We start from the raw sequence: 12,818 nt of genomic DNA, 5'->3' as shown, positions 1-12,818 counted from the left end.
CTACGTCTTGGTAGAAATTTCCTGTTGAAGGTTTAAAATACTGATTTGTTTGTGAGATGATTTGGAAGTCAGTGGAGGAAGGGGAGGGTGTGAAGAGACAGGTTGGGCACACTATCAGGGCTCACTATTTTATGACGTTTTCATCCTAAGAATCTATGATTAAGATTATTATTATTGGAACTAAAAATTAATGGGCAACATGATGATTCTTCAAAAACAATCTGTCTCGAGAAGAAAATTTCACGACCTGCCTTGCATAATACTCAAGTTGTTAAAACACTCTTCTCTTGGGGGCTCCTTATTCCTAAGGTATATCACTCCTATTTAAATTTTTAACTAGCCACTGCGTTTGAACTGTGTTGTGAAACGTGTCAGATATGCTTACAAAAACTAACTTGGCATCTAAGGATGTGGACCATGTGGAATGAAATCCACATGAGAAAGTTGTATCGCTTTGGAGCATGGAGGTCAAACAAACTATTTGAAGGTGCTAGAAGCAAAGTGCTAGAAACAAAAACAACAGCCAACAGACAAGATTCCTAACACCCTGGCAATGAAGTTGATAATTAAAAGTATATACGTTAATGGTAGCTGTCTCTGGGTAATGTTCTTTTTTCATTTGTAATATATTTAGTATTTTCTGAATTTTTTGTCAATCAAGAATGATTTTTTTAAAAAGAGTCCTTGACTGTGTTCTTCACAAAAGGATCTACAAATCCCTTCCTCTTCAGACCTTGTGTTTGACATATGATCAGGAAATCCAAAATTAAAATATTTGCTATAACTATCTAAAATGTTAAAGTTATTTCAGTGGCACCGTACTGCTTACCATTGCTTTTCGTTAGGGATAACCAGTGCTATCAACTTTATGATGGGTTTGAATGTTTTTTCCTGTGATTCTCTACCCACACTGTCCTTGGTGGTAAATTTTATTAGCCAAAGGCGCCTTTCTGGTCGTGGAATTCTGACGAGTCCATTTCTGACTCCTGTTCTGATTTAAAATTTTTATGTTTGACTTCAGAAAGTAATATTCCCTTGGCTTGTCACCATATATGACAAATTCAATATCCCCCTGCATGGTTTTCCTAAATGCATATCTTATAATTATTTCATGTCACTGTGAACAATAGAAAATTACATGAGATTTATGCTCCCTAGGCCTTCCAGCAGGAAATCTCACTGAACCACAATAAGATTGAGCAGATAATTTCCCAAGGAGAACAGCTTATAGAGAAGAGTGAGCCCTTGGATGCAGCGGTCATTGAGGAGGAACTGGATGAACTCCGACGTTACTGTCAGGAGGTTTTCGGGCGCGTGGAAAGATACCATAAGAAACTGATTCGCCTGCCTGTATGTAATTTTTTTTCATTATCCCTAAACTGAAAGGAAATTAGTTACGTGGAGTTAGGTAGTATTGTACAGCGGGTAAAAGGCCAGACTCTGGAGCTAGAATGCCTGGGTTCCAGTCTGATCTCTGACACATGTTAGCTACATAACCTTGGATAGATCACTTCACGTCTCTTGCCTTGGTGTCCTCACATATAATGCAGTTTACTAATACTACCTACTTGGAGACAGGATTCCTTTGGACATGATATGAGTTCGTATATGTGTAAAAAACTTAGAGAATACCTGGCACGTATCTTCTATGGAAGATAAAGCAGCTGCTAGAAGAATCAGGAGATGAAAGTGAGCCATGTAAACAGGTGCTCTGTTCATGAAGTTGTTTAGCTGAATTTTTTTTCTCTTCCATTTTCCTAACCGCTACCATGATCGTATCACAAGATGTTATTATTACAATATTCAGAATATTCTGTGATAAAATGCATTTTGCATTTGGGATGTAAGGTAAAAGAGGACCAGCCAAAGTTCTATTAGTAATTTCCTTTTGTTCCTGAAATGGGCCATTGTGTGTCTCTTATGTTGCAGGTACAAGGCTGCCTTTATTTACATCATCTTACTTAATCTTATATCAATTATTTGAAGTAGCCTCCAATATTATTTAATATTAAATAAGTAAACAGTAATAAAACTGGAGCTTTGGTAGGTTAACTTACAAGACATTTTTAATAGTGATCAGAAGATTCTTATGTATTCGATGATAGGAAGTTACAAATTACCCCCGCTGAGGTAGATAAGCTTGAACCCCGAGACTTGATGAGGTGAGAGACAGAACAAGAAGTGGTAAGGGCATCATCTGACCGCTGTGGTAATGGAATTGGCTTGACTGCATTTCTAGCTCCCAGATGATGAGCATGACCTCTCTGACCGGGAGCTGGAGCTGGATGACTCTGCAGCTCTCTCGGACCTCCACTGGCGGGACACCTCTGCAGACAGCGTGCTTTCCCCCCAGCCTTCTTCCAACCCCTCCCTCTCACTCGCCCAGCCCCTGCGGAGCGAGCGGTCGGGACGAGACACCCCTGCCAGTGTGGACTCAATTCCCCTGGAGTGGGACCATGATTATGACCTCAGTCGGGACCTGGAGTCTGCTGTGTCCAGAACTCTGCCCTCTGAGGATGAAGAGGTTGGAGACGATAAAGATTTCTACCTCAGGGGAGCTGTTGGCTTATCAGGTAGGAAAGAGCTCTTCCTATAGGCCAACTCAAAAGAAAATGAAAAAGACTGAATATTGGATTAGAAATGTATAAGCTAAGCGGAATCATCTTCTTCCTTCTTCTGTTAAAGCCAATTGCACAAAATAGAATAATTGGATATTAATGTGCTTATCAGATACAGAACTTGGCATGACCATTGATTTATCCCACATACACTTCCATTCTTACTATGTGGCAGACACTTTATAAGTATTGGGGGATACATGGTCCCTTTTGTCCTCAAAGAGCTTACACTCTAATGTGGAACACAAACAGATAAGAAATGGCTGTGTGAATTGTTGGTGCTAGGGCAGTAATGTACATGTGGTTGTACAGAAGCACAGCCAAGGGGTGACTAATCAGAGCTTTGAGAAAAGACTCTTGAGCTGAGACCAGAAAGGTAAATGGCGGTGAGATAGACACAGTGAAGTTCAGAGAAAGAAAGGAGAGGGTGCCCGCCCAAGCTTTATGATTAGCCACAGTGCTTTTGGTCACCAGAAGTTTGCCCAGAATGACAAGGCTGTAGGTTGGGAGACACAGAGTGGACAAAGAGGAGGTAGAAAGGCAAACAGGGGCCTGGTCATAAAGCGACCTACTCACCATGGAAGGGAGTTCTCTCCTGAAGGCACTGGAAAGCCACTGTCGGTCTCTAAGGAGGAAGTGATATGATCAGATACATATTGTCACAGAGTTTGTTTCAATACTGTATGGAAGGGAGAACATTAGAGAAGAGCTCAGCTGGAAACATTTTACGATCGAGGAGAGAAATGATAGTGGCCTGAAGCAAAGAGTAGCACTGGGGATGGAGAGAAGAAGAGGGAAGTGAGAAATCATGAGAAGTCCCTAAGCGATGATCGATTGAATTGGGGTTGAGGAGAATTTCGGACTTGGGCATCTTGGTGAAAGATGCAGGGAGCCCTAGGCCCTGAGGACCAAAAGAGGGAGAGAATGTTATGGGTGTCTGTGGGTCAAAGGAGGGCAGGGCAGTGAGAAAGGGGGAGGTGATGGGTCAGCTGTGCACACCCTGAATCCGGGATACTGTAGAATATACAAATGGAATCCCCAGCAGTAGATGCATAGGTCTGAAGTTCTAGAAGTGGAAATGCAGGTTAGGTGGCCATCCACATATAAATGGTGATTGTCCCTGAAGGAATGGAGGAAATCACCCAGGAAGAGTGCATAAAGCAAAACAAGAAAGACAGAACCCCAAGAAACACACAGAGGGAAGGGAAGGACAGAGAAAGAGGGACATGGTAAGGAAAGTAAAAATAGAATAAATAATCAGAGGCCAGTTCATAGCAGTTGTAAATGCATTTCACGCATTTTCCAAAAGGCTGTCTCTGCTTGACTCTGATGGTTCACATTTGGATTCCCAAGGGTATGATCCTGTCTGAAAAGAAAATGATTTCCCTCGTTTCTATTTCGTCTTTACAGTATAGCCTACTAGGTATTTCTCATCTACAGCAGTGTGGTCTAGTACGTAGCCACCAGCCACATGTGACGATCAAGCCCTGAAATGTGACCGTGCAAAATTGGGATTTGCTGTGTCAAATGTACTTACAGGAATCCATAAATTGCAAAGACGTGGCACAGAGAAAGAATGTAAAATATTAGTAATATTTATGTTGATTACATGTTACATAATTCAGATACACTGGTTTTGTAAAGTAAAGCCTTAAAATTATTTTCATCTGTTTCTTGTTACTTTTTTTAATGTGGTTCTTTAAATGAACCTTTAAAATTACATACATGGGCTTGCTCTATTTCTATGGGACAGCGCTGCTCTAGAATCTGACCATCTCGGTTGAAATCCCAGTTCTGCCGATTATCAGCCACTGAAACTTGGATAAGTAACTTAATTCCTCTGGACCTCAGCTTTCTTATCAATAAAAGGGGAATGAGACTTCCATGCTCCCTGTAGGGGTTTCTTCGAAAATAAACGAATGCTCAGAACAGTGCTTGGCTCATAAAACATTCTTAATGTGAGCTCTTATGATTTATTTCAGGAAGCCTTTGGTGAACATGCTCACATGCCTCTGTGTATTCGAGAGCTGTCCGTCTAGAATGACTAACTTCCTTTTTTTTCCCCAGGAGAGTTATTTTCCTGCCACCAGGAATCTAGCTGTCAACTTAGACTGTGCTCTTTTTGCAGATGTAATGATCCCTGAAAGTCCTGAGGCCTATGTAAAACTCACAGAAAGTGCAATCAGAAATACCTCTGGTAGGCAAGCCTCCCTCTGAGCCTAAGCCAGCCTCCCTCCCTCACCTGTAACAAGCCTCCTCTCTGAGCACATCTGCTGAACCTCTCACAGCCCTGTGGCACCAGCATGTTAAGGGACCACCTTCTTCTCTTACTGCTGCAGTAGAAGCAAACAGACAAAAAAAAAAAAAAAAAAAAAAAAAAACAGATATCATGTGGCTCAACACCAAGAATAAGATTTCAGTAATCAAGTTTCAGTAAAATAACTTCTCAGTTTGTTCAATGAGAATGAGTCTCATTAGGTATAGACCTATGATGCCCATGAACAGCAGAACATCGAGTTGGAAGTACTCATCTTCAGCCTCTGTGCCCGACGCCCTGCTTAACTGTAGCGGTTCAGTTGGTGACTTCCAGGGCTTGTAGACTCACGTCTGCCTCGGCAGTCGGGGCTCAGGGCTCCTGTCCCAAGTCCACCACCTGCGTATGTGGTCTCAGGCCTGCCGTTCATCCTCCTGATCTCAAGGGCCACGTAGAAGACAAGGGGCGAGACCAGATGTTTGGCTCTAAAAACAAATTATAATTGAGTTTAGTAAGTCTTACCCTGTACAAAATAAAGGAAAATGGAACCAGTTTTGGTTAATGTTGCGCTAGACAAACTATGGTTCGGGGTAAGCGATTTCGAGGAAGGTGGAGAGAATAGGGTTCAGGCACAATGATATGATATGGAATTGCAGACTTATTAGTTTACACTTACGTGTTTGAAGAAAAGCTAAAGGACAGAAGGCAAAGTAGCATTACCCAAACAGTGACTTCCTGCGTGACTCCCAGTGAGAGACCTCTTCCAGGTGTATTTAGAAGACCTTTTTTTCAAAAAACAAATTAATAAAGCTTACTAATACATGTTCTGCTTTCACCCTGTGTTAGCTTCACTGTGACAATCAATGTTCTCGTTCAGTCCAAAAATTATAATACACACACACACACACACACACACACACACACTAACTTTTCAAAAAGGTGTTACATTGAAAGGCAATGAGCCAGGAGTTCCAGACTATGACTAAGAGCATGCTTAGATACAAGTGCTAAAATCTCAGCTTTCTCCTGGTTTTGCTTTGAGGTTTAAACAAAAGCAAGCCAGTGGTAGTTTGGTATCTCCACGCATCTCTAACCTGAGTTGGTCTTTTCCTGGTTAACGTAAAGTCCTGCTTTAAATGAACGGTGCAGCCATCTGGGACTGTCTTCTACTGAGCACCGTCTTCTACTGAGATGCAGAAAGAAAACAGGATTGTATCTTTTCCTGTGTGTTAAGTGCCTGCAGAGAGAGCACGAGAGATCGTTGTCTCCTGGTTTTGGAGGAGCAAAAGGTTTTTAGGAGAGGCTTGCCACAGCTACAGCATATAGATTTCCAGGGAACCAGCTGGAAGAGGAGCAGACACACGGGCTGCTAGAACCCAGTGCAGAGTCCTTTTGCAACATCTGGTCGGCTGGGACTCTGTAGCCAAGTGCATTCATTGATTGGTCTGGTCACTTGAACTTCTAACTCACCAACACGTTAGTACTAAATTTGCTTGGTAATTATCCACACTTACGCCATTTCTATACCACCTTAGCTGAAGTAATTTCTCAGGCTTCTCAATGAATGTCAGGGGTGTAAAGATTCTTGTGCTTCACACTGCAGGAGCCCCCAGTGCCTTAGAGTCACAGATCCGACAACTAGACAAAGCCTTGGATGAGAGCCGTTTTCAGATGCAGCAAACTGAAAACATCATCCGCAGCAAAACCCCCACCGGACCAGAGCTAGACTCCAGCTACAGAGGCTATGTGAGTACCCTGACCCTTGCGATCCCAACACGTACCTGGAAATGACAGTTGTGTGACAAAGAACGGTCCGTCTGTGGCGCAGGGCTTTCTGAGCTCTCTAAGCACCATGCCACCCTTGAACTCACGGGCTTGGGGGTACAAAACGAAGCCCCGCTGTGTTACCTTTTGAGTAAAACTGGTCTGTTCTCAGACCCACTGAACTACTACAATGACCAGCCTGTTCCTTTACCCGCAGACCTCAGTGAGATCCATTTAACTGAAAGCAACAAAATGCTTTGGCTCCCAAAAGTGATTGGCATTTTTCCAAATTCAGCTAATACTTTTTGGGCCAAGGTTACCCTTGGAGCAGCAGATTTAGCTAATAGATTACTAACACGGAGATTTTATTTAGTTCTTCTCTGGGGTTTATTGATTCACTTACTGGCCTTGGGAATGTTTTTTATCCTCCGTTGTCAGTATGCTCATTTTGGAGAAAACAAATCTGACTAACAAGAAAGATTTGGGGAAAGGATGGCAACAGATTGTATATATTACTAAGTTCTGTTCTCCAAGTTCCCACCTAGGAAAGTATATATTAACTTTATTTGCTCTGCTCAACTTACCAACCAACTTTTTCCCAGACAACTACCCATTTTCCTGTATACACTTGAGCAAGAGAATGTAAACGTAAGTCTCTTCCATGGCTTATTCCATCTTTTCACACCCAAAAGATTGCCAAGTAAAAGGAAAGAAAAATTAATTTCCCTAAGTCTTGAAAACTCAACTTTTTGAAACCGAGGAAGAAAACTGGTCCTGTATTTTTGGTGATATTAATGTCTTCACAATTATAGAAGAGTAATCAATCCTGAGTTTAATTCCTGTCCAGTTTGTCCTGTTAAACCTGTTTCTATTATGGTGGAACCTCTTTTTTTTTTAATAAGGTTTTGGGGAGCCTGGGTGAGGCTGTCAATTAAGTGGCCAACTCTTGATCACGGCTCAGGTCATGATCTCACGGTTTGTGAGTTCGAGCCCCACATCAGGCTCTGCGTTGATGGCAAGGAGCCTGCTTGGATTCTGTCTCTCCTTGTCTCTGCCCCTCACCCACTTGTGCTCTCTATCCAAATAAACTTTAAAAAACATTTTTTTAAATATAATAAGTTTTCATGGTGACCATGCTGACATCACTAAGATTATACTCAACCTCAATCAAAAATAGTCCAAGTAAGCAAGGTGATTTGTTAAAGGCTTTGAAACGTGACCTTATGGTTGGTATAGGAGGAGTGCTTTGAATACTGTGCATGACATTAAATGTGGAGTTACCCTTTGATGTTAGAGTTGACTCCCTTAACACCTATTAAACATTGCTTCAGTTTTCTTATGAACAGCTGGCTTTAATAGTACTTTCTGCTTTTAAGTATTTTAATTATTTAATGCAAAAAAATGTTCCTTTGAGATTTGTGGTAACATTATTGTTCCCACATTTCAATTTAAGAAAGAAGAAGCAACTTGCCAAAAATTATACATTGTGTTGCCAGCTGAGAGCTCCGAGTTTTAAATCCAAGATTGCTTTTTCGTCTGTTTTGATTCAGAAATTTGAAAGAGATTTTGAGGGATTCTCATGCAAAAGGAAGTATGCAAACTGTATCTTCAAGGCATTGCCTTGTGTGTATATGACTATGTCCTATGTTTAAGGAGCATGTTTTTGAACTTGACTTTTTTTTTTTTAAGCAGATTTTTTTTTCCCCACACACAACAGTGAAACACAACCACTGTCCTTTTTAAGGAACTAGAAAGATATTTTCCCTAGAAGTTCTTGCCGTCGTGGGAATCTGAGAATTCCGTGACGGGGCCTGTTTGCTTTGTCTTAACAGATGAAACTACTGGGTGAGTGCAGCGGCAGCATAGACTCCGTGAGGAGACTGGAACACAAACTGAAGGAGGAAGAAGAGAACTTTCCAGGCTTTGTTAACCTGAACAGTACGGAAACCCAAACAGCTGGTGAGTGAGTGGTGCTCAGTTGAAGAAAATGAAATAAAAGAACCTGAAGCATCTGTGTTACACTGTGCTGATCTCATTCCACACTGTTCTGTCTAGAGAACTTTCCTCCGTGTTACCGTGATCTCCTGACAGGATAGAGGGGTCAACAGAATCACAGTGTTTTCTTCCACATGACATTTATTTTATTTTATTGTTTTGTTTATTTTTATTCCTGAGACAGTGAGAGAGAGAGAGAGAGAGAGAGAGAGAGCAGGGGAGGGGCAGAGAGAGGGAGACAGAGGATCCTAAGCGGACTCTGTGCTGACAGCAGAGAGCCTCATGCCGGGCTTGAACTCATGAACCATGAGATCATGGCCTGAGACAAAGTTAGATGCTTAACTGACTGAGCCACCCAGGCACCCCACACGTCCCATTTATTTTAATGCTCTGTCTCTAACATCTCTTGTCTGCCATTTTTTATGTATGCTCTCCCAGTTCTCCTGCAGAAAGAAACCAACTGAATGTTATCTTTGTGCACATTACCACTTATTACTTCCTAAAACTCTTTATGGTATTAAATCCTATGTAGTTTTTTTTTACCACATTACGGTTAAAAATGCAGATGGGGGCGCCTGGGTGGCTCAGTTGGTTAAGCTTCTGACTTCAGCTCAGGTCATGATCTCACAGTCCGTGAGTTCAAGCCCCATGTCAGGCTTTGTGCTGATGGCTCAGAGCCTGGAGCCTGCTTTGGATTCTGTGTCTCCTTCTCTCTCTGCCCCTCCCCTGCTCATGCTCTGTCTCTCTCTGTCTCAAAAATAAATAAAAATATTTTAAAAATTTTTTAAAAATGCAGATAGGATAAACACAGCCACTATACTGGGTTTTTTTTGTTTTTATTTTTTATTTTTTTATTTTTTGTTTTTTGGGGGTTTTTTTGTTTTGTGTTTTTGTTTTTGTTTTTTTTTGTTTTGCTTTTTTTTACAGCTGACAACAACAGAAGTCCCTGTGAAAATTACTTTTCTTTCTGTTGCTGTTTAAAGTTAGCCACCAGTGTATGTTTAAAGCCTTTCCCACACATTCTGCCCGGAGAAAGACAGCTCCCTATCCTGTGTGTGTCGTGTCCCACCAGGTGTGATCGACCGATGGGAACTCATCCAGGCGCAGGCCCTGAGCAAGGAGCTGAGGATGAAGCAGAACCTCCAGAAGTGGCAGCAGTTCAACTCTGACCTGAACAACATCTGGACGTGGCTGGGGGAGACGGAGGAGGAGCTGGAGCGGCTGCAGCACCTGGAGCTCAGCACCGACATCCAGGCGATCGAGCTCCAAATCAAAAAGCTCAAGGTAGCTGCCCTTGGCCTCTCCCAGCGCGGCCAGCCAGAAAGCTGCCACGTGGGACGCCGGGTCCGATGAAGCCACTAGCTCTGGCTGGCCTGCTGTCACCTAGCAGCAGGGGAGCTGTGAACAGAAATGAGCAGGGATGCTCTCCTCTCCCCCAGCATCCCAAGTCAGTATTTATAGAGACGGTTTGGAAGGGCAGAGAGATGCACCACGTTGCAGAACTAGCCCCCCCCCCCCCCCCCATAAATAACCATGTATGATCTAATGACTTGGTTCCTAAGAGATGACCAATTAAAAGTTCACGAAACATCCAGGTACCTCTGGGACCTATTTAACCTCTTTCAAAGGAAATACGGAAACGACCAGGTTCCTGCAGGTCTATCTCTAGAGCTAGAATGGTTTCCTCTCCAAGATCATATCTTTGTGAGTTTGCAGAGACCTATTGAAATTATTCGGCATTCTGGAATCAGCAGAACATCTGAAACAGATTATAGTGATGGCAGAAGGAATTTTCAGTGTAACGAATAAAACAAAACGAAACCATGGGAGTAATTACAGTAAGACACCTGGCACGGGCATTTGATTTTGGCCTGGACGGGTGCAGTGCCCACGGTAATGTTCTTTAGCTCTGTCTCTAGGTCTTAATGGTCCTCCTTAGCAGAGCTCTTGAAATGCATTAATATGTGGGGACTTTTGCAAGAATACTGTGGATTGAGAGCTTAGTTTCGTTTTAATAGCTCCTTCAGTCCTTTCGTTTTGTTTGGAGAACATCAAGATGTGCTCTTCCTTAGAATGGAGTTACCCAGGCTCTCTAGGCTCAACGATTAAGCGTGCTGCCTTTGTGTCTCACTGGTTTCATGGACGTTATTTCTTTCGGGGCGACGTTTTTGTGGCTTATTTCGGTTGTTGTTTGGTTTAAGTTGTCAAACAGAAAAGTTTGTTGTTCAAATGTCTTCATATAGAACAGCTGCTGCACTAGCCCCATCAGTTTCTGGATGAAGCATCAGATGGGAGATGTGATTTACATTATCTGGATTATAAAATGCATTTTTCTCTAGAGGACTTAAATTATTTTAGTTCCTCTCTGGGAAAGTGTAAGGCAGTGTGCACTATGACCAAACTCCTTAAAAAGCTGATGAAGTAAATGTTGGCCAGAGTCGGAGACCTGAGTGAGATTAGGGTGGAGAAGTGAGACCTTGAAAGTCAGCTTGTGTGATAAGAAAGAGCCACCCTCTGCCTTCCCAGTCCTTCCTATCTGTTTACTGAGGATGAATCCGTGGAATAACCAAGTATCTTTCCACAATATCTCTTGATCTTACAATATCTCTGTGGCTGAATCTATATTACTGCATTTTAAAAATCTATTGAAAAATAAAGTTAAGACAAGCTGGAGACATAACAGAAATGTTGAGGACTTCTAAGAAAATGTAGCTGGCGTAGATGTGATTTGCTGACCCTAACTAATCTGAGGATGTTTAAACAGTACCCAGATACTGAATTATTAATGCATAATCATGTGCTGCATGAGTTCTTAGAATAGTTGTAGATTTGTGGGAAATGCGTAAAGCAAAAGCCAGTTGCCTAGTTTTCTGTGATCTCAAACTAAATTGGTTAGCTGTGGAAATACCCAGTCCATTCTCTTTGCCATCACAGGAATGTGGCTTGTGACATAGGCAGGGTTCTCACCCTGTGGGCCACTATCTGTGCCTTTCGAGTCACAACAGCTGGAGGCTAGGGCCTGAGAATCTGCTTTCTTAGCAAGTTTCCTATTTTATCCTTCTGCACACAACTGTGACTACCACTGGTCTAGTGAAATGGGATTCTCATGCTAGAATATTCCCTGCTGTTGAACTCCTGTGATGTGAGTCGAGTTAATCATTCCCCTTAGTTCATTGCACAGGGTCATTGATGCTTCCTGCAAAGTTACTCTTCATTTTGCTTATTTTACCTTTTTCCTCCGCTGTTTTTTAATCTCCATTCCCGAAACCTATGGCAACCATTCGTAAATACTTCGCGAGTATTCTTACTAAATTCTTGGTTCATTTATGCATGAAAAACATGGATTTGTGTGTGTGCACATGCATTTTAAATCACATGAATGCTAGTTTACAACACACATTGTTCTGTTTCTGACTCTTTCACTCTACCCCGTATTTTAAGATACATTCAAGTTGTCGAAAGGACATCTAATCCATTTCCTCTGTCGTCCTCAGTGATGTGCACCACTCTATCCTATCTAGCTATTGTGTTAAGGCCGGTTTTAATTAATGGATCTCTTAATTTGAGTGAAGCATTTCCTGAGGACTTAAAATAAGTTTTACTTGTTTTTATTGCCATATTCTTTGTTTGGTTGTTCTCCTTTCTCTTTTTAGGAGCTCCAGAAGGCTGTGGACCACCGCAAAGCCATCATCCTCTCCATCAACCTGTGCAGCCCCGAGTTCACCCAGACTGGCAGTGAGAAAAGCCAGGATCTGCAAGATCGCCTGTCCCAGATGAACGGACGCTGGGACCGCGTGTGCTCGTTGCTGGACGAGTGGCGGGGCCTGCTCCAGGATGCACTGATGCAGTGTCAGGTTCGTGGGGCTTTGGGCGGATTATGCTCCAGAGTCCGTCATTTCCAGCGTGGCTGAGTCTGTGATTTGATTTATCAAGGTCACTTACAGGGATGCAATTACTTCCCAAAGTCACGATTCGAATAAGAGAACTTTGTGCCCAAACTATTCATTATACTGGAGAATTCGTACATCTGAATAGGAGTTCAAGCAGCTGGACCCCATCTTTTACCCAGCTAACGAGATTATTCCCACAAGTTTATCTCATCCCCAACTCATTCATTCATTCATTCATTCATTCAACAGATATTTACTGAGCACATCGGCAGACATTTCCTGAACGTGAAAGTGAGC

General features: G+C 42.3%; 1 protein-coding gene across 18 annotated transcripts in view; it reads left to right on the top strand.

Moving 5' to 3' along the window:
* The window catches only part of SYNE1 (spectrin repeat containing nuclear envelope protein 1), a 470,951-nt gene that overhangs the window by 443,199 nt on the left and 14,934 nt on the right, over positions 1 to 12,818 (top strand). For 13 of the 18 annotated variants that reach the window (XM_078447468.2, XM_078447472.2, XM_078447473.2 and 10 more), the window contains 7 exons: positions 1,159 to 1,350; positions 2,240 to 2,573; positions 4,747 to 4,815; positions 6,476 to 6,618; positions 8,469 to 8,595; positions 9,704 to 9,915; positions 12,285 to 12,485. In XM_078447468.2, coding sequence (XP_078303594.2) covers positions 1,159 to 1,350; positions 2,240 to 2,573; positions 4,747 to 4,815; positions 6,476 to 6,618; positions 8,469 to 8,595; positions 9,704 to 9,915; positions 12,285 to 12,485 — 1,278 coding nt within the window. The remainder of the gene's footprint in view (positions 1 to 1,158; positions 1,351 to 2,239; positions 2,574 to 4,746; positions 4,816 to 6,475; positions 6,619 to 8,468; positions 8,596 to 9,703; positions 9,916 to 12,284; positions 12,486 to 12,818) is intronic. The other 5 variants (XM_078447476.2, XM_078447475.2, XM_078447474.2 and 2 more) reach the window with 2 other exon arrangements.

This window comes from Panthera onca, chromosome B2 (genome assembly GCF_046562875.1).
Source record: "Panthera onca isolate mPanOnc1 chromosome B2, mPanOnc1 haplotype 2, whole genome shotgun sequence".
NCBI classification, from domain to species: domain Eukaryota; kingdom Metazoa; phylum Chordata; class Mammalia; order Carnivora; family Felidae; genus Panthera; species Panthera onca.
This window is presented reverse-complemented; position numbering and strand designations above follow the sequence as displayed.